Source organism: Pseudophryne corroboree, chromosome 2 (genome assembly GCF_028390025.1).
Source record: "Pseudophryne corroboree isolate aPseCor3 chromosome 2, aPseCor3.hap2, whole genome shotgun sequence".
Classification (NCBI taxonomy): Eukaryota; Metazoa; Chordata; class Amphibia; order Anura; family Myobatrachidae; genus Pseudophryne; species Pseudophryne corroboree.
Genome location: NC_086445.1, coordinates 529,378,365 through 529,403,665, shown reverse-complemented (window position 1 = coordinate 529,403,665; position 25,301 = coordinate 529,378,365). Strand labels below are relative to the sequence as shown.

The 25,301-nt window shown below is 46.3% G+C and overlaps 1 protein-coding gene across 3 annotated transcripts in view; it reads right to left on the bottom strand.

Moving 5' to 3' along the window:
- The window catches only part of SMAP2 (small ArfGAP2), a 63,753-nt gene that overhangs the window by 22,759 nt on the left and 15,693 nt on the right, over positions 1-25,301 (bottom strand). For all 3 annotated transcript variants that reach the window (XM_063954208.1, XM_063954210.1, XM_063954209.1), the window contains exons 2-4: positions 19,889-20,022; positions 19,682-19,767; positions 13,709-13,787 (exon numbers count right to left, since the gene is read on the bottom strand). In XM_063954208.1, coding sequence (XP_063810278.1) covers positions 13,709-13,787; positions 19,682-19,767; positions 19,889-20,022 — 299 coding nt within the window. The remainder of the gene's footprint in view (positions 1-13,708; positions 13,788-19,681; positions 19,768-19,888; positions 20,023-25,301) is intronic.

The following is a 25,301-nucleotide window of genomic DNA, read 5'->3' as shown; positions in this document are numbered from 1 at the left end:
TAACAGCATTCCGGGATCCATCAGATTTACCTGCACCTATGACATTTCCGAGATTAATTTCCTTGATGTGTCTGTACGAGTGCAGGATGGCTCTATAGTCACAGGGATATACAGGAAGCCCACTGACAAAAACTCCCTCCTTCTTGCATCTAGTTTTCACCCCATGGCATTGAAGAGGGGTCTACCCTATTCCCAACTGGTTCGTGTTGCCAGAATCACCTCTGATCGTAGGACACTACATGAGGCACTCACCAGGATGGGCGATAACTTTATCAGTAGGGGTTACCAGAAGACAGAAGTACGCCAAGCCATTGATAAGTGCATGCAGCTCTCACGAGAGGATCTATTGAAACCTCGGGCCAAATCGGAGTCAGACCGATTGGTGTTTGCCAGCACATACTCGATTTCTTCCAATGATGCCCGACAATCCATCCGTAGACACTGGCATATCTTACAAACGGATCCTGTGATGGGGCAATATTGTGAACAGCTGCCACTTTTCTGCTACCGACGAAGTCGCAACATGAAGGAGCGAGTAACCTTCTCAGATATTAGCCCACGAGTGGGCAGGGGAACTCAGTGGCTACGGCTTCAATCTGGTGCTTACCGATGCCATGGATGCGTTAACTGTAGCTTTATGCTAACTGGCAAGTTCTGCTATCATCCGTATAAGGGAACCAAATACACCTTGAGGCACAGAATGACCTGTGAAACTAAATTTGTGACCTACATGATTGCTTGCCCGTGTAAGAAGATCTACATTGGTAAAACCATACGGATGCTCAAAGAGAGGATTGCCATGCATAGATCCTCGATTAAAAAAGCTTACCAGAAGGTTGATGGCAGTACACCTCCTGTTGCCAAGCATTTTGTCTCTGCTGGACACAAATTGAGTGAATTCACCTACATGCCGATTGATCATGTACCCCCCCTGAGGAGGGGAGGTGACAGACACAGACTGCTACTTCAGCAAGAATGTCGATGGATATATCAGATGGACGCTATGACGCCCCATGGGCTCAATGAAGAATTTTCCCTGGTACCCTTTCTTTAGGGTGCAGTGATCTGTTGGATCCCGTGATATGCTGATGGACACGATGATTAATGTGTCCACTATAACAATAACATTATGATATTTACTGCTCTCTGAGACTCTGTGTACACATGTCTGCATTTCCCACCTATTATCTCTCATGTCTTTTACTTTTTTATGTTGGTTTTTTCTCTTTCTTTTTTCTGATGCACCCATGTGAGTATTTCTACAGGATTATTTTGATCTCATGAGCACATTAGAACATTATTTATTACATTAATTAATACTGATGGCACATAGGTGTCCTATTTTGTGCAATTTTGACTTTCGTTATATTTAATGTCTTTGCTTATGTTAATCCTGTGGCCAGCATTGTAATCCATGGTGAATCAAGAATTGCTGTATTACATGTGTTACTGTTACTGCCACCTGGACCACGGGGGACAGTTTTTTGTTGCCCGGGGACATCTTGCCAGCGTGCACTACACCGTTTGGGGGGACTTCCGCCGCGTGATACGCAGCCTGCGCTCCACGTGCCGGAACTTCCGGACACGTGGTGAACGGCGTGCGTTCCACGGCCCGTATCTCCGGGTGTACTTGCAGCGGCGGGACTGGCCTCCCTGGGCGACACTGGACTCCAGGTGTTTGTGGTGAGTACAGTATTGTGAGCATATAAAATGTGCACACAATTGATGCAAAAGTTGCACGGCACGCAAGCACTTTTTCACATGGCAGCTAGACCCTATGCATGGTTATTCCCCTGAGGAAGGTTTTTCACCGAAAACGGCTGTTTGGGAATTTACCAGTGATGAGTATATGCCTTTGTCTTTCATGCTGATGTCGATGTGATTACTTTATGATTGGAGCACGGCTTGGAGTAAAACTTGTCTTGAAAACTACGCAGAGTGCTGGTTCTGTCTTAAACCTCACCCCGAGTGTTTGGCATGTGACTTTATTTACGATTTAACCGGACACCTGCTTTTTATTAATGGAGAGTGTCAGTGCGGCTTCCCGGGACTTTGTTCTGTGATTTTGATATATATATATATATATATATATCTATCTTGATTGCGCCAAATTATGTGCCCCCCCCACTTCTTTAAACCCCTCTGTCACCGTGTTCAGCAGGGGAGAGTCCGGGGAGCCAGCTTCTCAGCGTGTGCTGTGGAGAAAAATGGAGCTGGTGAGTGCTGAGGATCAAGTTCCGCCCCCTCAGCGGCGGGCTTCGTTCCCGCTCGAATCCATTCAAAAACTGGCGGAGGATATCCATATACAGCCCACAGAGCCAATATATCTAGTTTTACCAGTCCCAGAGGTGTAAATTGCTGCCCAGGGCGCCCCCCCTGCACCCTTACAGTGCCTACCGTGTGTGTTTTGTGTGGAAGCAATGGCGTGTTACCTCAGTGAAGATCTGAAGTCTTCTGCCGCCTATGAAGTCTTCCATCTTCTTATACTCACCCGGCTTCTATCTTCCGGCTCTGTGAGGAGGACGGCGGCGCGGCTCCGGGACAAACAGCTAGGAGAGACCTGCGTTCCGACTCCCTCTGGAGCTAATGGTGTCCAGTAGCCAAAGAAGCAGAGCCTAGCATTTAAGTAGGTCTGTTACTCTCTGCTCAGTCCCTCGATGCAGGGAGCCTGTTGCCAGCAGGCTCCCTGAAATTAAAAAAACCTAACAAAAATTCTTTCAGGAAACTCAGGAGAGCTCCCTGTAATGCACCCAGTCTCCTCTGGGCACAGTATCAAACTGAGGTCTGGAGGAGGGGCATAGAGGGAGGAGCCAGTGCACACCCATACATAAAGTTCTTTAGTGCCCATGTCTCCTGCGGAGCCAGTCTATTCCCCATGGTCCTTACGGAGTCCCCAGCATCCTCTAGGACGTAAGAGAAATATATATATACATATATATATATATATATACATATATATATATATATATATATATATATATATATATATATATAAATAAATAAAACTCTCTCTATATCTATCTATCTATATAAAAAACACTGGAATGCCCGGCACTCTCGGTATAAATGCTAAGTACGGGTGCCCTCCGCAGCAGTAGATACGCAAGAAGAAGAAATAAAGCAGCGGCACTCCGTTGATAAACACAAACGTATATTATATCACAGCATATGGAAAAAAGTGGTCATAGATGGCCACATAGATGGCCTCCGTGTGCGTACTTATTCGGCCGTGCGTGCACATATTCGCAATTTGCGTATGGTCGCTCCCGCGGTCCTGCGCATTAGAGCGTGGTATGAGTAATTACAGTGGAATTTGTACTCGCACGGAAAAGCCACAAAGACATATCATATATATAGTCCATATATTGCATAAATCACCCACTGTCTGCTTTCTCTTCTAATAGCATGAAGATGGGTCACACATAAATTATACTCCCAGAGACTCAAATACAATGGCCTTATTTACACAAAGCTTTTAAATTCTATGAAGTAGGCAAACACCTTTGTTTACTCCTATTGTTCTAGGGTAGCCCAGTTTCTGTCGAAGACAATAAAATACTGGATTGTCATTGTCTTATCTGAGGACGGGGCAAACAAGAAAGACAATATCCAAGAAGCTAGCTTGGCTGAGGAGAAACTCAATTAGCAATAGCTAACAAAATTACAAACCAGACATTTAGAAATCTGAGGTAATAACATTCATAGTCTAAACTCTTGGAGATAAATATATATATATATATATATATATATATATATATATATATATATATATATATATATATACATACATATACACACATATATACAGGTTGAGTATCCCATATCCAAATATTCCGAAATACGGAATATTCCGAAATACGGACTTTTTTGAGTGAGAGTGAGAAAGTGAAACCTTTGTTTTTTGATGGCTCAATGTACACAAACTTTGTTTAATACACAAAGTTATTAAACATTGTATTCAAGGACCTTCAGGCTGTGTGTATAAGGTGTATATGGAACATAAATGAATTGTGTGAATGTAGACACACTTAGTTTAATGCACAAAGTTATAAAAAATATTGGCTAAAATGACCTTCAGGATGTGTGTATAAGGTGTATATGTAACATAAATGAATTCTGTGCTTAGATTTAGGTCCCATAACCATGATTTCTCATTATGGTATGCAATTATTCCAAAATACGGAAAAATCCGATATCCAAAATACCGGATAATCATATCATGTGTGGGATCATATTGTTCAGAGTCACGTAAATATTAATCTGGTGGGAATAAGAATATTATCATATATTACAACATTAAGTTATTAATAATACCAGATTTATGTATGATTAATGTGATGGGTTTAACTGGTCATGGGGCGGGAACTCAGATGCAAACAACAGAAATCACATCTCAAGTCTTAGCCATCGCCCACCTCTTGAGCTGACCAGTGATCCCCGGTGCACAGGATATGTCCCACCCCCGAACCAATGGAAGAAGAGCACACAGTGTCTATTATATTATGTTTTGATCCACTGTATAAAGAGCCCGCTGCATGCCAGGTCACTATCACAGACTCTGAAGGTCATCTACCCTGATGACCAAGGACCAGACTGGGAAGCGCAGGCGAAACTAAACATATGTACCATTGACTGTACATTTTAAATACAATCTGTTGTCGTGTTTCCTTACCCTGCTAAGGTTATAAGTGTATTACAATCACATGTGTAGCTGTATCTTTGGGTGTGTACTTTGTACAACCAGCGGGGCGTTTGTACGCAAAGTACGTACACGGTACCGGGCTCTGTACGCTAATGGTGTAATATGTACGTAGGTTGAGGATTGAGTATAGCGGCCGCAGCGGCTCCATTTAAAGTGTATTAAATGTCTTTTTAAAGTGTTGCTTTTAGTCCTGTAAGTAAACCGGCGTTTACACCAGCTTAACAATTTAAAAGTAAATTCATCAATTACACTCAATGTAGGCAGACATTTTGTGGACTGGAATAATGAGAATGCAACCTACCAACTACCTGGGAACCTCATGACACAACCTGGGATGTCTACCTTACCATGACTAATGCCTGGGCTTAGTTGCAGCAAACTCCTCGGCTAAGTGCCAATCACAGTAAGCCTGTGAATAGGTGATGTGGACTTCTGCTCACACCTTCAAGAGGGTGTGAGCAGGTATATGCTAATTGGAGGCTTACAGCAGGAGCAATAGATCTGGGCACGTAACCTGAGAGCTACATACCCACGAACCGCCCCACTGGATCCTAGCAAACTGATAAGCTACACAGTGGTACAGACCCACTACATGTAGAGAACAGGTCATTTTAAGTAACAATTTCACAGTATCCAATGGATACTTAAACATCTACAATATGCTATCCGACTGTTACACTACTTTAGGCAAAAATTGCTTCTAAGCATTCCTTCTCACTTATAACGAAGCATATGTCGGTTTATATCTGTGATAACTATGTACAGGTGAAACTCAGAAAATTTGGATATCAGGCAAAAGTTCATTTATTTCAGTAATTCAATATAAAAGGTGAAACGAATATATTATATAGACTCATTACATGCAAAGTGAGATATTTCAAGCCTTTATTTGTTATATTTTTGATTATTGTGGTTTACACCTTAACAGAACTCCAAATCCAAAACCTCAGAAAATTAGAATATTACATAAAACCAATAAAAAAAGGATTTTAAATACAGAAATGTCGGCTCTTTGAAAAGTATAATCATGCATATGTACTCAGTACTTGGTTTGGGCATCTTTTACCTGAATTCTATCAGCCTGTGGCACTGCTGAGGTGTTATGGAACACCAGGATGCTTCAATAGCGGCCTTCAGCTCTTCTGCATTGTTCAGTCTCATGTTTCATCTTTCTCTTGGCAATGCCCCATAGATTCTCTATGGGGTTCAGGTCAAGCGAGTTTGCTGGCCAATCCAGCACAGTAATCCCACGGTCATTGAACCAGGTTTTGGTAGTGTGCGAAGGTGCCAAGTTCTGCTAGAAAATGAAGTCAGCCTCTCCATAAAGCTTGTCTGCTGAAGGAAGCATGAAGTGCTCTAAAATGTCCTGGTAGATGGCTGCATTGACTCTGGACTTAATAAAGCACAGTGGACCAACACCAACAGATGACATGGCTCCCCAAATCAACAGACTGTGGAAACTTCACACTGGACTTCAAGCATCTTGAATTGTGCGCCTCTCCATTCTTCCTCCATTCTCTGGGACCTTGGTTTCCAAATAAGATGCAAAATTTGCTCTCATCAGAAAAGAGGACTTTGGACCACTGAGCAACAGACCAGTTCTTTTTTTCTTGTCAGGAAAAGGCCATTCAAAAGAGTGGGGGAGCACCACAAGGAGTGCACCGAGGCTGTAGATGGTGCATCAAGAGCCACCACACACAGACGGATCCTGGACATGGGCTTCAAATGTCGTATTCCTCGTCAACAAACGTCACAAGCGTCTTACCTGGGCTAAATAAAAGAGAATTTATGGGGCATTGCCAAGAGAAAGATGAGAGACATGAGACCGAAAAATGCAGAAGAGGTGAAGGCCGCTATTGAAGCATCCTGGTCTTCCATAACACCTCAGCAGTGCCACAGGCAGATAGTAATTCACGCAAAAGGGGCCCAGACCAAGTACTGAGAACATATGCATGATTATACTTTTCAGAAGGTCGACATTTCTGTATTTAAAAATAAGAATTTACTTACCGATAATCCTATTTCTCGTAGTCCGTAGTGGATGCTGGGGACTCCGTAAGGACCATGGGGAATAGCGGCTCCGCAGGAGACAGGGCACAAAAGTAAAAGCTTTAGGATCAGGTGGTGTGCACTGGCTCCTCCCCCTATGACCCTCCTCCAAGCCTCAGTTAGGATACTGTGCCCGGACGAGCGTACACAATAAGGAAGGATTTTGAATCCCGGGTAAGACTCATACCAGCCACACCAATCACACTGTACAACCTGTGATCTGAACCCAGTTAACAGCATGATAACAGCGGAGCCTCTGAAAAGATGGCTCACAACAATAATAACCCGATTTTTGTAACAATAACTATGTACAAGTATTGCAGACAATCCGCACTTGGGATGGGCGCCCAGCATCCACTACGGACTACGAGAAATAGAATTATCGGTAAGTAAATTCTTATTTTCTCTGACGTCCTAAGTGGATGCTGGGGACTCCGTAAGGACCATGGGGATTATACCAAAGCTCCCAAACGGGCGGGAGAGTGCGGATGACTCTGCAGCACCGAATGAGAGAACTCCAGGTCCTCCTCAGCCAGGGTATCAAATTTGTAGAATTTTGCAAACGTGTTTGCCCCTGACAAAGTAGCAGCTCGGCAAAGTTGTAAAGCCGAGACCCCTCGGGCAGCCGCCCAAGATGAGCCCACCTTCCTTGTGGAATGGGCATTTACATATTTTGGCTGTGGTAGGCCTGCCACAGAATGTGCAAGCTGAATTGTACTACACATCCAACTAGCAATCGTCTGCTTAGAAGCAAGAGCACCCCGTTTGTTGGGTGCATACAGGATAACAGCAAGTCAGTTTTCCTGACTCCAGCCGTCCTGGAAACATATATTTTCAGGGCCCTGACAACATCTAGCAACTTGGAGTCCTCCAAGTCCCTAGTAGCCGCAGGTACCACAATAAGCTGGTTCAGGTGAAACGCTGACACCACCTTAGGGAGAAACTGGGGACGAGTCCGCAGCTCTGCCCTGTCCGAATGGACAATCAGATATGGGCTTTTGTGAGACAAAGCCGCCAATTCTGACACTCGCCTGGCCGAGGCCAGGGCCAACAGCATGGTCACTTTCCATGTGAGATATTTCAAATCCACAGATTTGAGCGGTTTAAACCAATGTGATTTGAGGAATCCCAGAACTACGTTGAGATCCCACAGTGCCACTGGAGGCACAAAAGGGGGTTGTATATGCAGTACTCCCTTGACAAACTTCTGGACTTCAGGAACTGAAGCCAATTCTTTCTGGAAGAAAATCGACAGGGCCGAAATTTGAACCTTAATGGACCCCAATTTGAGGCCCATAGACAGTCCTGTTTGCAGGAAATGCAGGAATCGACCGAGTTGAAATTCCTCCGTGGGGGCCTTCCTGGCCTCACACCATGCAACATATTTTCGCCAAATGCGGTGATAATGTTGTGCGGTCACCTCCTTCCTGGCTCTGACCAGGGTAGGGATGACCTCTTCCGGAATGCCTTTTTCCCTTAGGATCCGGCTTTCATTAGTATCTCTTGAAGTTCCGGGTACCAAGTCCTTCTTGGCCAATCCGGAGCCACGAGTATAGTTCTTACTCCTCTCCGTCTTATAATTCTCAGTACCTTGGGTATGAGAGGCAGAGGAGGGAACACATACACCGACTGGTACACCCACGGTGTTACCAGAGCGTCCCAGCTATTGCCTGAGGGTCTCTTGACCTGGCGCAATACCTGTCCAGTTTTTTGTTCAGACGGGACGCCATCATGTCCACCTTTGGTCTTTCCCAACGGTTCACAATCATGTGGAAGACTTCCAGATGAAGTCCCCACTCTCCCGGGTGGAGGTCGTGCCTGCTGAGGAAGTCTGCTTCCCAGTTGTCCACTCCCGGAATGAACACCGCTGACAGTGTTATCACATGATTTTTCGCCCAGCGAAGAATCCTTGCTGCCATTGCCCTCCTGCTTCTTGTGCCGCCCTGTCTGTTTACGTGGGCGACTGCCGTGATGTTGTCCGACTGGATCAGCACCAGTTGACTTTGAAGCAGAGGTCTTCCTAGGCTCAGAGCATTGTAACTTGCCCTTAGCTCCAGTATATTTATGTGGAGAGAAGTCTCCAGACTTGACCACACTCCTTGGAAATTTCTTCCCTGTGTGACTGCTCCCCAGCCTCTCAGGCTGGCATCCGTGGTCACCAGGACCCAGTCCTGAATGCCGAATCTGCTGCCCTCTAGTAGATGAGCACTCTGCAGCCACCACAGAAGAGACACCCTTGTCCTTGGAGACAGGATTATCCGCTGATGCATCTGAAGATGCGATCCGGACCATTCGTCCAGCAGATCCCACTGAAAAATTCTTGCGTGAAATCTGCCGAATGGAATCGCTTCGTAAGAAGCCACCATTTTTCCCAGGACTCTTGTGCATTGATGCACTGACACTTGGCCTGGTTCTAGGAGGTTCCTAACAAGCTCGGATAACTCCCTGGCTTTCTCCTCCGGGAGAAACACCTTTTTCTGGACCGTGTCCAGAATCATCCCTAGGAACAGCAGACGTGTCGTCGGAATCAGCTGCGATTTTGGAATATTTAGAATCCATCCGTGCTGTCGTAGAACTACTTGAGATAGTGCTACTCCGACCTCCAACTGTTCTCTGGACCTTGCCCTTATCAGATCGTCCAAGTAAGGGATAATTAAGACGCCTTTTCTTTGAAGAAGAATCATCATTTCGGCCATTACCTTGGTAAAGACCCGGGGTGCCGTGGACAATCCAAACGGCAGCGTCTGAAACTGATAGTGACAGTTCTGTACCACGAACCTGAGGTACCCTTGGTGAGAAGGGCAATTTGGGACATGGAGGTAAGCATCCTTGATGTCCAGGGACACCATATAGTCCCCTTCTTCCTGGTTCGCTATCACTGCTCTGAGTGACTCCATCTTGATTTGAACCTTGGTATGTAAGTGTTCAAAGATTTCAGATTTAGAATAGATCTCACCGAGCCGCCTGGCTTCAGTACCACAAATAGTGTGGAGTAATACCCCTTTCCTTGTTGTAGGAGGGGTACTTTGATTATCACCTGCTGGGAATACAGCTTGTGAATTGTTTCCAATACTGCCTCCCTGTCGGAGGGAGACGTTGGTAAAGCAGACTTCAGGAACCTGCGAGGGGGAGACGTCTCGAATTTCCAATCTGTACCCCTGGGATACTACTTGTAGGATCCAGGGGTCCACTTGCGAGTGAGCCCACTGCGCGCTGAAACTCTTGAGACGACCCCCCACCGCACCTGAGTCCGCTTGTACGGCCCCAGCGTCATGCTGAGGACTTGGCAGAAGCGGTGGAGGGCTTCTGTTCCTGGGAAGGGGCTGCCTGCTGCAGTCTTCTTCCCTTTCCTCTACCCCTGGGCAGATATGACTGGCCTTTTGCCCGCTTGCCCTTATGGGGACGAAAGGACTGAGGCTGAAAGACGGTGTCTTTTTCTTTATACGGCAATACTTCCATGTGCCGTTTGGAATCTGCATCACCTGACCACTGTCGTGTCCATAAACATCTTCTGGCAGACATGGACATCGCACTTACTCTTGATGCCAGAGTGCAAATATCCCTCTGTGCATCTCTCATATATAGTAATGCATCCTTTAAATGCTCTATAGTCAATAAAATACTGTCCCTGTCAAGGGTATCAATATTTTCAGTCAGGGAATCCGACCAAGCCACCCCAGCGCTGCACATCCAGGCTGAGGCGATCGCTGGTCGCAGTATAACACCAGTATGTGTGTATATACTTTTTAGGATATTTTCCAGCCTCCTATTAGCTGGCTCCTTGAGGGCGGCCGTATCTGGAGACGGTAACGCCACTTGTTTTGATAAGCGTGTGAGCGCCTTATCCACCCTAGGGGGTGTTTCCCAACGCGCCCTAACTTCTGGCGGAAAAGGGTATAACGCCAATAATTTTCTATCGGGGGAAACCCACGCATCATCACACACTTCATTTAATTTATCTGATTCAGGAAAAACTACAGGTAGTTTTTTCACACCCCACATAATACCTTTTTTTGTGGTACTTGTAGTATCAGAAATATGTAACACCTCCTTCATTGCCCTTAACATGTAACGTGTGGCCCTAATGGAAAATACGTTTGTTTCTTCACCGTCGACACTGGAGTCAGTGTCCGTGTCTGTGTCTGTGTCGACCGACTGAGGTAATGGGCGTTTTAAAGCCCCTGACGGTGTTTGAGACGCCTGGACAGGTACTAATTGGTTTGCCGGCCGTCTCATGTCGTCAACCGACCTTGCAGCGTGTTGACATTATCACGTAATTCCCTAAATAAGCCATCCATTCCGGTGTCGACTCCCTAGAGAGTGACATCACCATTACAGGCAATTGCTCCGCCTCCTCACCAACATCGTCCTCATACATGTCGACACACACGTACCGACACACAGCACACACACAGGGAATGCTCTGATAGAGGACAGGACCCCACTAGCCCTTTGGGGAGACAGAGGGAGAGTTTGCCAGCACACACCAAAACGCTATAATTTTACAGGGACAACCTTATATAAGTGTTTTCCCTTATAGCATCTTAATATGTAATAATATCGCCACAAAATTGCCCCCCCTCTCTGTTTTAACCCTGTTTCTGTAGTGCAGTGCAGGGGAGAGCCTGGGAGCCTTCCCACCAGCAGTTCTGTGAGGGAAAATGGCGCTGTGTGCTGAGGAGAATAGGCCCCGCCCCCTTTTCGGCGGGCTTCTTCTCCCGTTTTTCTGACAACCTGGCAGGGGTTAAATACATCCATATAGCCCCAGAGGCTATATGTGATGTATATTTAGCCAGCATAGGTACTTTCATTGCTGCCCAGGGCGCCCCCCCCAGCGCCCTGCACCCTCAGTGACCGTTGGTGTGAAGTGTGCTGAGAGCAATGGCGCACAGCTGCAGTGTTGTGCGCTACCTTAAGAAGACTGGGAAGTCTTCAGCCGCCGATTTCTGGACCTCTTCTCTCTTCAGCATCTGCAAGGGGGTCGGCGGCGCGGCTCCGGTGACCCATCCAGGCTGTACCTGTGATCGTCCCTCTGGAGCTAGTGTCCAGTAGCCTAAGAAGCCAATCCATCCTGCACGCAGGTGAGTTCACTTCTTCTCCCCTAAGTCCCTCGTTGCAGTGAGCCTGTTGCCAGCAGGACTCACTGAAAATAAAAAACCTAATAAAACTTTTACTCTAAGCAGCTCTTTAGGAGAGCCACCTAGATTGCACCCTTCTCGGCCGGGCACAAAAACCTAACTGAGGCTTGGAGGAGGGTCATAGGGGGAGGAGCCAGTGCACACCACCTGATCCTAAAGCTTTTACTTTTGTGCCCTGTCTCCTGCGGAGCCGCTATTCCCCATGGTCCTTACGGAGTCCCCAGCATCCACTTAGGACGTCAGAGAAATGCTTTATTGATTTTATGTAATTCAAATTTTCTGAGATTTGGGGATATCTTAAGCTGTAAGCCACAATCATCAAAATTATAACAAATAAAGGCTTGAAATATCTCACTTTGCATGTAATTAGTCTATATCAGGGGCGGCCAACCAGTCAGTGACAAAGAGCCAAAAAACCTTGTTAGGTACGTCAAAGAGCCGACATCGAGCCGAAGGTGCGCATGCAAAAATGGAATGTGGCCTTGTACCTGCTAGACCACGCCCCTGGTATAAAATACATTGAAAAAGCCAGAACGACATAAAATAAAAAAATTTAAAGTCAGATCCATTGAAAAAGCCACTTTCACATAAAATAATTGAAAAAGCCAGATTCACATAATAAACTTAAGTTCCCCCATGTGTCACTCCTGCAGGCACCCTCCTATGTCACTCCAGCCAGCTGCCCATGTGACACTCCTGTTACCACCCTCCTATGTCACTCCAGGCAGCTGCCCATGTGTCACTCCTGCTAGCACCCACCTATGTCACTCCAGCCAGCTCTCCCATGTGTCACTCCTGCTAGCACCCTCCTATATCACTCCAGCCAGCTGCCCATGTGACACTCCTGCTAGCACCCTCCTATGTCACTCCAGCCAGCTGCCCATGTGACACTCCTGCTAGCACCCTCCTATGTCTCTCCAGCCAGCTGCCCATGTGACACTCCTGCTAGCACCCTCCTGTCACTCCAGCTAGCACCCCATGTGATACTCCTGCTAGCACCCTCCTATGTCACTCCAGCCAGCTGCCCATGTGACACTCCTGCTAGCACCCTCCTGTCACTCCAGCTAGCACACCATGTGACACTCCTGCTAGCACCCTCCTATGTCACTCCAGCCAGCTCCCCATGTGACACTCCTGCTAGCACCCTCCTATGTCACTCCAGCCAGCTGCCCATGTGACACTCCTGCTAGCACCCTCCTATGTCACTCCAGCCAGCTTTCCCATGTGTCACTACTTCCAGCACCCTCCTTCATCACTCCAGCCAGCTCCTCCATGTGTCACTCCTGCCAGGACTCTTCTGTGTCACTCCAGCCAGCTCCGCCTTGTGTCACTCTAGCCCATCCTCATGTGTCACTAAAGTTCCCCCACCAAGTCGTGCCATTGTTGCAGTCCCTAATGTGTTCTCTGTTTGCCAGTGGGTGTTTCGCCTCTAGTATCTGGCTCCTTCAGATTTCAGTCCCTGTAGTGCTGCTGCATGTCTGGCTGGAGTGTAGCAGTTTCTGTATCTGTTGTGGTCACATGATTTAGAGTGTTGGGAGCCACATTTAAATAAAGAAAGAGCCTAATGCGGCTCAAGAGCCACTGGTTGGCCACCACTGGTCTATATAATATATTAGTTTCACCTTTTAAGTTGAATTACTGAAATAAATGAACTTTTGCACGATATTCTAATTTTCTGAGTTCCACCCGTAGGTGCTCTCCTCTAGCACTTACATATAGCTCCCAGACGCTGTGACCCGGTCACTGCACCAGTGTATAATCACAATAACTGACACTGTTTGTAGTCTCCATCCCCATATCTTTCATGTCAGATACTCACTCTAAATGCGGTAAGATCCACACTGCGATCCATGTATTTCTTCTTTTCATATTTCTCTCTAATAAATATTTCTACCGCTCTGCAAAAGTTATGTTAAGGAAACCGGGAGTATTTACTTTGTGAGGAGTTCAATTCAACAACTTTATTGATGCTCTTTTAGAAAGAAAAAATAAGAATTTACTTACCGATAATTCTATTTCTCATAGTCCGTAGTGGATGCTGGGAACTCCGTAAGGACCATGGGGAACAGCGGCTCCGCAGGAGACTGGGCACAAAAAGTAAAAGCTTTAGACTAGCTGGTGTGCACTGGCTCCTCCCCCTATGACCCTCCTCCAAGCCTCAGTTAAGATACTGTGCCCGGACGAGTGTACATAATAAGGAAGGATCTTGAATCCCGGGTAAGACTCATACCAGCCACACCAATCACACCGTACAACTCGTGATCTGAACCCAGTTAACAGTATGATAACCGTAGGAGCCTCTGAAAAGATGGCTTCCAACAATAAACAACCCGATTTGTTTGTAACAATAACTATATACAAGTATTGCAGACAATCCGCACTTGGGATGGGCGCCCAGCATCCACTACGGACTATGAGAAATAGAATTATCGGTAAGTAAATTCTTATTTTCTCGGACGTCCTAGTGGATGCTGGGAACTCCGTAAGGACCATGGGGATTATACCAAAGCTCCCAAACGGGCGGGAGAGTGCGGATGACTCTGCAGCACCGAATGAGAGAACTCCAGGTCCTCCTCAGCCAGGGTATCAAATTTGTAGAATTTAGCAAACGTGTTTGCCCCTGACCAAGTAGCTGCTCGGCAAAGTTGTAAAGCCGAGACCCCTCGGGCAGCCGCCCAAGATGAGCCCACCTTCCTTGTGGAATGGGCTTTTACAGATTTTGGCTGTGGCAGGCCTGCCACAGAATGTGCAAGTTGAATTGTACTACAAATCCAACGAGCAATCGTCTGCTTAGAAGCAGGAGCACCCAGCTTGTTGGGTGCATACAGTATAAACAGCGAGTCAGATTTTCTGACTCCAGCCGTCCTGGAAACATATATTTTCAGGGCCCTGACTACGTCCAGCAACTTGGAGTCCTCCAAGTCCCTAGTAGCCACAGGTACCACAATAGGTTGATTCATGTGAAACGCTGAAACCACCTTAGGGAGAAATTGAGGACGAGTCCTCAATTCCGCCCTATCCGAATGAAATATCAGGTAAGGACTTTTATAGGATAAAGCCGCCAATTCTGATACGCGCCTGGCTGAAGCCAGGGCCAACAGCATTACCACTTTCCATGTGAGATATTTCAAATCCACTGTGGCAAGTGGTTCAAACCAATGTGATTTTAGGAACCCTAAAACTACATTGAGATCCCAAGGTGCCACTGGAGGCACAAAAAGGAGGCTGTATATGCAGTACCCCTTTGACAAACGTCTGAACTTCAGGCACTGAAGCCAGTTCTTTCTGGAAGAAGATCGACAGGGCCGAAATTTGAACCTTAATGGATCCTAATTTTAGGCCCATAGACAATCCTGCTTGCAGGAAATGTAGGAAACGACCCAGTTGAAATTCCTCCGTAGGGGCCTTCTTGGCCTCACACCACGCAACATATTTTCGCCAAATGCGATGATTATGTTTTGCAGTTACATCCTTCCTGGCCTTGATCAGGGTAGGGATGACTTCATCTGGAATGCCTTTTTCCTTCAGGATCCGGCGTTCAACCGCCATGCCGTCAAACGCAGCCGCGGTAAGTCTTGGAACAGACAAGGTCCCTGCTGGAGCAGGTCCTTCCTTAGAGGTAGAGGCCACGGGTCCTCCGTGAGCATCTCTTGCAGCTCCGGGTACCAAGTTCTTCTTGGCCAATCCGGAGTATCGTTCTTACTCCTCTCCTTCTTATGATTCTCAGTACTTTTGGTATGAGAGGAAGAGGAGGGAACACATATACCGACTGGAACACCCACGGAGTTACCAGAGCGTCCACCGCTATTGCCTGAGGGTCCCTTGACCTGGCGCAATATCTGTCCAGTTTCTTGTTGAGACGGGACGCCATCATGTCCACCTTTGGTTTTTCCCAACGGTTTACAATCATGTGGAAGACTTCTGGATGAAGTCCCCACTCCCCCGGGTGGAGGTCGTGTCTGCTGAGGAAGTCTGCTTCCCAGTTGTCCACTCCCGGAATGAACACTTGCTTGACTTAGGGCATTGTAAATGGCCCTTAGCTCTAGGATATTTATGTGAAGAGACGTTTCCATGCTTGACCACAAGCCCTGGAAATTTCTTCCCTGTGTGACTGCTCCCCAGCCTCTCAGGCTGGCATCCGTGGTTACCAGCATCCAATCCTGAATGCCGAATCTGCGTCCCTCTAGAAGATGAGCCTTCTGTAACCACCACAGGAGAGATACCCTTGTCCTTGGAGATAGGGTTATCCGCTGATGCATCTGAAGATGCGATCCGGACCATTTGTCCAGCAGATCCCACTGAAAAGTTCTTGCATGGAATCTTCCGAATGGAATCGCTTCGTAAGAAGCCACCATTTTTCCCAGGACTCTCGTGCACTGATGCACTGACACTTGTCCTGGTTTTAGGAGGTTCCTGACTAGCTCGGATAACTCCCTGGCCTTCTCCTCCGGGAGAAACACCTTTTTCTGGACTGTGTCCAGAATCATCCCTAGGAACAGTAGATGTGTTATCGGAATCAGCTGTGATTTTGGGATATTTAGAATCCACCCGTGCTGACGTAGCACTACCTGAGATAGTGCTACTCCGACCTCTAACTGTTCCCTGGACCTTGCCCTTATCAGGAGATCGTCCAAGTAAGGGATAATTAATACGCCTTTTCTTCGAAGAAGAATCATCATTTCGGCCATTACCTTGGTAAAGACCCGTGGTGCCATGGACAATCCAAACGGCAGCGTCTGAAACTGATAATGACAGTTTTGTATCACAAACCTGAGGTACCCTTGGTGAGAAGGGTAGATTGGGACATGGAGATAAGCATCCTTGATGTCTAGAGATACCATATAGTCCCCTTCTTCCAGGTTCGCTATCACTGCTCTGAGTGACTCCATCTTGAATTTGAACCTTTTTATGTAAGTGTTCAAAGATTTTAGATTTAAAATTGGTCTCACCGAGCCGTCCGGCTTCGGTACCACAAACAGCGTGGAATAATACCCCTTTCCCTGTTGTAGGAGGGGTACCTTGATTATCACCTGCTGGGAATACAGCTTGTGACTAGCTTCCAATACTGCCTCCCTGTCGGAGGGAGACGTTGGTAGAGCAGACTTCAGGAACCGGCGAGGGGGAGACGTCTCGAATTCCAATTTGTACCCCTGTGATACTACCTGCAGGATCCAGGGGTCCACTTGCGAGTGAGCCCACTGCGCGCTGAAATTCTTGAGACGGCCCCCCACCGTGCCCGAGTCTGCTTGCAGAGCCCCAGCGTCATGCTGAGGACTTGGCAGAAGCGGGGGAGGGCTTCTGCTCCTGGGAAGAGGCTGCATGGTGCAGTCTTTTTCCCCTTCCTCTGCCCCGGGGCAGGAACGAGCGGCCTTTTTCCCTCTTGCCCTTATAGGGACGAAAGGACTGGGTTTGAAAAGACGGTGTCTTTTTCTGCTGAGAGGTGACCTGGGGTAAAAAGGTGGATTTTCCAGCCGTTGCTGTGGCCACCAGGTCCGATAGACCGACCCCAAATAACTCCTCCCCTTTATACGGCAATACTTCCATATGTCGTTTGGAATCCGCATCACCTGACCACTGTCGCGTCCATAACGTTCTTCTGGCAGAAATGGACATCGCACTTACTCTAGATGCCAGGGTGCAAATATCCCTCTGTGCATCTCGCATATATAGTAATGCATCCTTTAAATGCTCTATAGTTAATAATATACTGTCCCTATCCAGGGTATCAATATTTTCAGTCAGGGAATCCGACCAAGCCACTCCAGCGCTGCACATCCAGGCTGAGGCGATCGCTGGTCGCAGTATAACACCGGTATGTGTGTATATACCTTTTAAGATATTTTCCAGCCTTCTATCAGCTGGTTCCTTGAGAGCGGCCGTATCAGGAGACGGTAACGCCACTTGTTTTGATAAGCGTGTGAGCGCCTTATCTACCCTAGGGGGTGTTTCCCAACGTGCCCTAACCTCTGGCGGGAAAGGGTATAGTGCCAATAATTTATTAGAAATCAGCAGTTTTTTTATCGGGGGAAACCCACGCTTTATCACACACCTCATTTAATTCATCCGACTCAGGAAAAACCACTGGTAGCTTTTTCACACCCCACATAATACCCTTTTTTGTGGTACTTGTAGTGTCAGAAATGTTCAATGCCTCCTTCATTGCCGTGATCATGTAACGTGTGGCCCTACTGGACATTACGTTTGTCTCGTCACCGTCGACACTGGATTCAGTATCCGTGTCAGGGTCTGTGTCGACCATCTGAGGTAACGGGCGTTTTAGCGCCCCTGACGGTGTCTGAGACGCCTGAACAGGCACTAATTGATTTGTCGGCTGTCTCATGTCGTCAACAGTTTTTTGCAAAGTGCTGACATTGTCACGTAATTCTTTAATTACTACCATCCAGTCAGGTGTCGACTCCCTAGGGGGTGACATCACTAACACAGGCAATTGCTCTGCTTCCACATCATTTTCCTCCTCATACATGTCGACACAATCGTACCGACACCCAGCACACACCCAGGGAATGCTCTGATAGAGGACAGGACCCCACTAGCCCTTTGGGGAGACAGAGGGAGAGTTTGCCAGCACACACCAGAGCGCTATATATATACAGGGATAACCTTATATAAGTGTTACTCCCTGTTATAGCTGCTGTATTTATATATTAGCTGCCAATAGTGCCCCCCTCTCTGTTTTACCCTGTTTCTGTAGTGCAGGACTGCAGGGGAGTCAGGGAGCCGTCCTTCCAGCGGAGCTGTGAAAGAAAATGGCGCTTGTGTGCTGAGGAGAAAGGCTCCGCCCCCTTCACGGCGGCCTTTTCTCCCGCTTTTTTCAGGAAACTGGCAGGGGATAAATGCATCCATATAGCCCAGGAGCTATATGTGATGCATTTTTTTTTTAGCCATATAAGGTTTTTATATCGTTTTTATTGCGTCTCAGGGCGCTCCCCCCCAGCGCCCTGCACCCTCAGTGACCGGAGTGTGAAGTGTGCTGAGAGCAATGGCGCACAGCTGCAGTGCTGTGCGCTACCTTATTTGAAGACAGGAACGTCTTCTGCCGCCGCTTTCTCCGGACCTCTTCGCTCTTCTGGCTCTGTAAGGGGGCCGGCGGCGCGGCTCCGGGACCCATCCAGGCTGAACCTGTGATCGTCCCTCTGGAGCTAATGTCCAGTAGCCAAGAAGCCCAATCCACTCTGCAGTCAGGTGAGTTCGCTTCTTCTCCCCTTAGTCCCACGATGCTGTGAGCCTGTTGCCAGCAGGACTCACTGAAAATAAAAAACCTATTTAAACTTTTACTTCTAAGCAGCTCAGGAGAGCCACCTAGCTTGCACCCTTCTCGTTCGGGCACAAAAATCTGAGGCTTGGAGGAGGGTCATAGGGGGAGGAGCCAGTGCACACCAGCTAGTCTAAAGCATTTTACTTTTTGTGCCCAGTCTCCTGCGGAGCCGCTGTTCCCCATGGTCCTTACGGAGTTCCCAGCATCCACTAGGACGTCAGAGAAAACATTGTTCACCTCTACTCAAGTAGCATAAGCTCAGGACTCCAGTGCCAAGAACCAGCACGGTTTGGGAGTTGCTCACCCCACTGATGCTACAGCACCTATGATTAGCCAAGCTCTTCATCATAGAGCGCGCAGCTGGAAGATGACTGGATAAGCTACAGCTTTACTATTTTTAAGGGGGTAAAGTATGCAGGCCTTTTCAAAATGTGTTCCTCTTTTAAATGAATACACTTACTTTTAGAATATTAACCATTTACATAGGGAGGTATCAAGTACACATTCAAAGGATACTGGTCTGTCTGTGGCCGGATAAAGCTCTCTGGCAAAAAAGCTTCATACAGTCTTTTTGCTTTCCCATTTCCCATCTCTTCCATGCACTGGAGGGAAAATAAAAAAAGAAACAAAACAATGAATTACTAACTTAAGACATTTATAGAACAGTTTTTTTGTTTTTAGCTCAAACTGATAATGTTACTGAGCAGTGACATTTCTTCTCACTTGTATTTGTTCCTGTGTCCACTGGTCCAAATTTACAGATTTGACTCGGGATATGTGGACTCCAAGGTTCCTGTGGACACCGGCACAGCGGATGCAGACAAATACGCCAATATTCCAAGAGGCCCATCTTGGTCCTGCCAGGACACAGACAGATAAAGTCAGAGCTAAAGAACATAAACTGTATCACAATAGCTGATCCCACAAAAAGTATCCAACTTTATCATTTCTGGAAAATCTTGTTCTGCTGACCCATTAGAAATGTGTGTACATTGTGCAACATGCAGGAAGTGAGACATCTTGTGACAACAGCACACAGCTGCAACAAACAACGGAAACAAAAGGAGGAAAAGCAGTGAAAGAAAATGTAATGTCTTTAGTACAAAGTAACCTGCAGCCTCATATCACATTTGAAGCAATTTGTGTTGGGCTTGTGTGGCGGGATTTATTCTAGAATCCTGAAGGACGTGCCTGTAAACCCTTACTGTGCAGTTTGTTACAGCCTTCCTGTGCAAAGGTCAGGGGCCACAAGTATGAACAGCACAACAGAGGAAAGGCAGGTCATTCCACTACTCCTCTTGGGGCCGTGCCTGATGTGTGTGTCACAATGTCCTGTAGGCTGGTATTCGGCTACGTCGGGAGCGGAGACAGAGAGCCGTATGTGGGAATCCTCAGTAGCAGGGGACGCTACGATGCCGCGGCTCGCGGCTTCCGGTTACGGTGCTTCCGGCTTCCGGTTTGCGGTCCACCTGCGTTCCACGGCTGATCTACACAGCCGTGGAACGCAGGTGGACCGCAAACCGGAAGCACCGTAACCGGAAGCCGCGAGCCGCGGCATCGTAGCGTCCCCTGCTACTGAGGATTCCCACATACGGCTCTCTGTCTCCGCTCCCGACGTAGCCGAATACCAGCCTACAGGACATTGTGACACACACATCAGGCACGGCCCCAAGAGAAACCGCCGCAGTGCGGTCAGTCGTACGGAGGGAGACAGCTGCGGGATTGGCATACCACCATATTAGCCACACCAATCGGTGAAGTATAAACAAGCATTGGTTATCTACAGCCTTTTTTCTTCCTCCTTCCCGCAAAGTGCTTTTGAGCCAGTAACAGCACTTTATTTCTATCACTAATTAACAGTTATATGCATGCATGCAAAAGAACTAACAACCTAAATCTGGGATAAAGTGCACTAACATCATTTAAAGTCCCGGGACCCAGGATACAGTGATTACTAATACTTTTTAAACTATTGCAATAATATTTGGTTTATTAATTTGTTATTAGTTGCCATTCATGGCAACCGTATATTACATGTTGATTTGCTCTTTTTAATAAATGTTATTGATTTTTTACAAAACCAGCAGCCGTTGCATTTACCAATCCCTTGAGCGCCCACATTTTTATTAGTTTTCTCTCTTCGCATAATCAGGTGGATACCCAGGTCCACCATTGTGGGCAGCTAATAGGAGATTTTTACACCATAGGTATAACACCTATTCAATTAATTAATTATTTCTTCTAATTAAATTAGTTTTAGTAATCAGCGCCCACTGTTTGTCTGTGGGACCACACCCACTGACGTTCTTTTCCATTCCACTACTCGGCACCAATCATGACTGAAGTAGACACGCAATACTGTGTATTGTGCTCCAGACTGCCAGAAGTTAGGTATGGCACAGCTTTAGTATATTTCATTTTACCTTGGTAGATTCTACTGCAGTATAGCATTTATTGTTACACCTCTGGCCACTCAGAATAACCAAAGTAATGACTAAAGCCGGGTACACACTAGCTGCGGCAGGGACCTGGCACTGGCAAGTGCATACACACTTGCCGATGCTGACGTGAAGGAAGCAACGACGGGGGGAGCTGTAGCCGCGGGGGCCATGCTGCAGGAGGTCAGTCCTCGGCTGGACTGCTCAGACGAGGGGTCATTAATGCGTGGGAGTGGGAATCTTTAACGATGCTGAGTGTACACACTAGACGAGAAAGTAACAGATATCACTAAGAATGGCCCTTCTGAGCGATATCTTTTACTTTCTCGTCTAGTGTATATGGGGCTTGACTTGTGTTCATGTAGGAATGTCACTAGACAAAATCTTATTTGGTTGTTTGAAACTACAATACTCCTAACACACAAACTACAGTTTAACCAAACAGTGTGGTGTGACGGGCAAGACAGTTATAGAATGATATTTTTAAATGCTGTTGGCTTGACATTCATCCAGTAATAATTTATATAAATAATTTTGTGGAGGGAATAGTTATGTAATAAGAACATATGCTATGTTTAAAGCTGCCATATGGCTTGCTTGGCTAAAGCAAAACAAAACATTACTCATAAATATAAAACAGTACAGGTCAGTCATATTAACTATGAAACGGCAGAATTCAGCTCAAGTTCAGAACATGGGACCCCCTGGACTAACAGAACACTATCCTGTGGAGATCTATAGGGAATAGTAACCGGAGGCGACTGAAATGGGTTTGCGATGGTACACATTTCAATGTTCTGACAAGTTTAATGATGCTCTCAAGCAGTTTAGTTATACTAACCCAGGGGGTCCCATGTTCTTAACGTGAACCACAGAATTCTTATTCAGTGGAATACTGTTTGAAAATAAACTGCAGGTGGAATTCAATTGTTTTGTTGGCACCCAAACGTAATGGGTGCCCCCCCCCCCTTCCCCAGTGGGCAGACATTCCACATGTGCACGCCCATTAGGACTGTGACTAACTGCGCAAAGTGGCTAATAGGTAAACCACAGAGTTTTCACACATTTCAGCTTGCGCCTCAGGAGGCTGCGAACTGTAATGCCCCCGCCCCGCAGCATGCGCAACCGAGCGGAGCATCAATTGAATTGCTCCTTTGAGCGCCATCTAGTGGCATGAGAGGGGAGACGGGACTGAATTCCTTCCATGAGAGTTATGTTTTGTTTTCATCTGATCGGATATTGCTGAGAGAAATAGACACGTAATGTACCACTTATGGTACTGAAGCAACATTCCAAAGGAGTAAATTTAATAAAAAAGTGCAAATATTCCTACTTCCATAGAGGGTACATTTTTTTACTTTAACTTTCATTTCTTAAGCTTATTTTTTCACAGCTACACTGAGTAACATGCCAACATCAGTCATATTGCTGTTTATTACACACAGGTCATACCACCAAAAAGACAATTTATTATAGTTTTCCCCTAACTGAAGAGTGGAACACACAGTACTTTCCAGGTGACAAAATAATGTGGAAGTGGACTAAATTAATCCATACATAAAACAAAAGCACAGTAATAAGCTTAAGTAATGTGTCAGACATGACAATGAGAGAATCGCCTTGAGCATAAAGAATATAGGTCTCACTTGAACCCACATATATTATAAAATGCAAGTAACTTCAGGTTATTTAAGGGACCTCTATTAATTTGCAATAAACCACTGAAAATCATTACATATTGCAATGATTTCGAAATTCAAATGCTTTTTCAGAGCAACTTATCATAGGGTTGCCACTGTCACTATGACAGGCTCAACGATTAGTAAAAGCAAAGCGACAGATATACCTCCAGATCTCAACTGTGCCCCTGCACATGTGCAAACACCCTACCATGGGCACAGATGACTGCTCTGATCTTTGTAGTTTGGAAAGCAGCAGATAACTTCAATAGAACAGAAAAACTTTGACAAATAGACCCCTAAATGCTGCATCAAAAATGGAACATGAAATAACCTTATTTGAAACATTCCTTATTTGTAAGAAAGTAGTTTGAGTCAGGTACACAGTGGGGTCGATTCAATTCGGCAACTTATGAATAGCGCCGGGAATTAGCTCCCGACGCTATTCAATTCAGCTACTAGTTACCTGCAATTGTCGGGAATTCTTCTCTCATCCCCGGGGAGTGAGAGAAGAAAACCGACAAAAGTGCTGCCGCGCGGCTGATTCTGTCGGGAATCAGCATCGCCGCGGGTCGTTAAGTCGGAGAACGCCCGTTCTCCCGACAAAACTACCTGTTAAGTCGGCGAGAATGGGCATTCGCCGACTTAACTTTAGCTGAATTGAATAGCGTCGGGAGCTAATTCCCGGCGCTATTCATAAGTTGCCGAATTGAATCAACCCCACTGTTTTTTTGTCGTGCTGACAATTGGGGAGATTTTTCTGCAAATTGAAGGACCTAATATCGGTAAGCATTTTTTTTTTTTTTTATCAAAGTAACTGATCTTACACCACATCACACTGAATTTCATATGTCTGCCCACAAGGAGGATGACGTAGTCACAGAAAAACGTGGGAAACATGCGCGGGGTGTAATGGAGTCAGAGTTTGCCAGAGGTGCAGGATGACGGCCGAACTGGGCAGTCTTTTAAAGCTGCAGTCATTTACAAGGCATGGTTTTTCCTTGTAAATGACGGTCGATTTAAAAAACGTCCGAGTTCAGCCGGCATCCTGCACCTCCAGTACACTTGGACTCCAGTACATACCACTGATGGTCTGATTATCAAAAGGTGCCCACACACACACTGCAGATATCGGGAGATTGGAGCAGAGATTTTCTGTCTTGGCAGACAAATCAGATAAGCAGAGGGCCATGTTTATGGCCATGATTTTCGGGTTTACTTATGATATGCTGGTACAATTGTTTATACTCACTATACAATAAAACAGGCCGAGCACCCGACTGGCAAATTGGTCCAATAATTGTATAGCATGTACTTAGCATAAATCAGATACATAAGAACATGTGCATGAAATGCAGCCTTACTAAAACAGCACAATCAAAGCCATTTCCTATATTTCATCTTCATGAGAAGAGCCCAGATCCTAAAGCTGGCCATGGAGGATTTTAGGGCCGATGGCACGATTTCAACACATTGGAACGATAAATCATTCTAAATCGTGTCGTTTTCCCGGACGATAACGATCCAATGCGCGGTCCTGCTGGTAGTTTGACGTTTCTTCAGCTCTTACCGTGATGTGGAAACAGTGGATGGCAGATCGTCCGATATATTGATCGTTCCTTTGTGTGACCTAGCAAAATCGTTTGTCCAGGAGCTGCCAGGGAGCTTGCCAGGGAGTTCAATAGAAATCGTTAGTGACATCGCTTGTTTGCGAGTCGCTCTAATGTACGGCCAGCTTTATTTGAAAAAATAAAAAAAATAAACACAATTTCATACTATACTGGAATATTTTAGAAAATATGAAAAAGCTGAAGTAAAAATAAGATTTTACTTACCGATAAATCTATTTCTCGTAGTCCGTAGTGGATGCTGGGACTCCGTCAGGACCATGGGGATTAGCGGCTCCGCAGGAGACAGGGCACAAAAATAAAGCTTTAGGATCAGGTGGTGTGCACTGGCTCCTCCCCCTATGACCCTCCTCCAAGCCTCAGTTAGGATACTGTGCCCGGACGAGCGTAC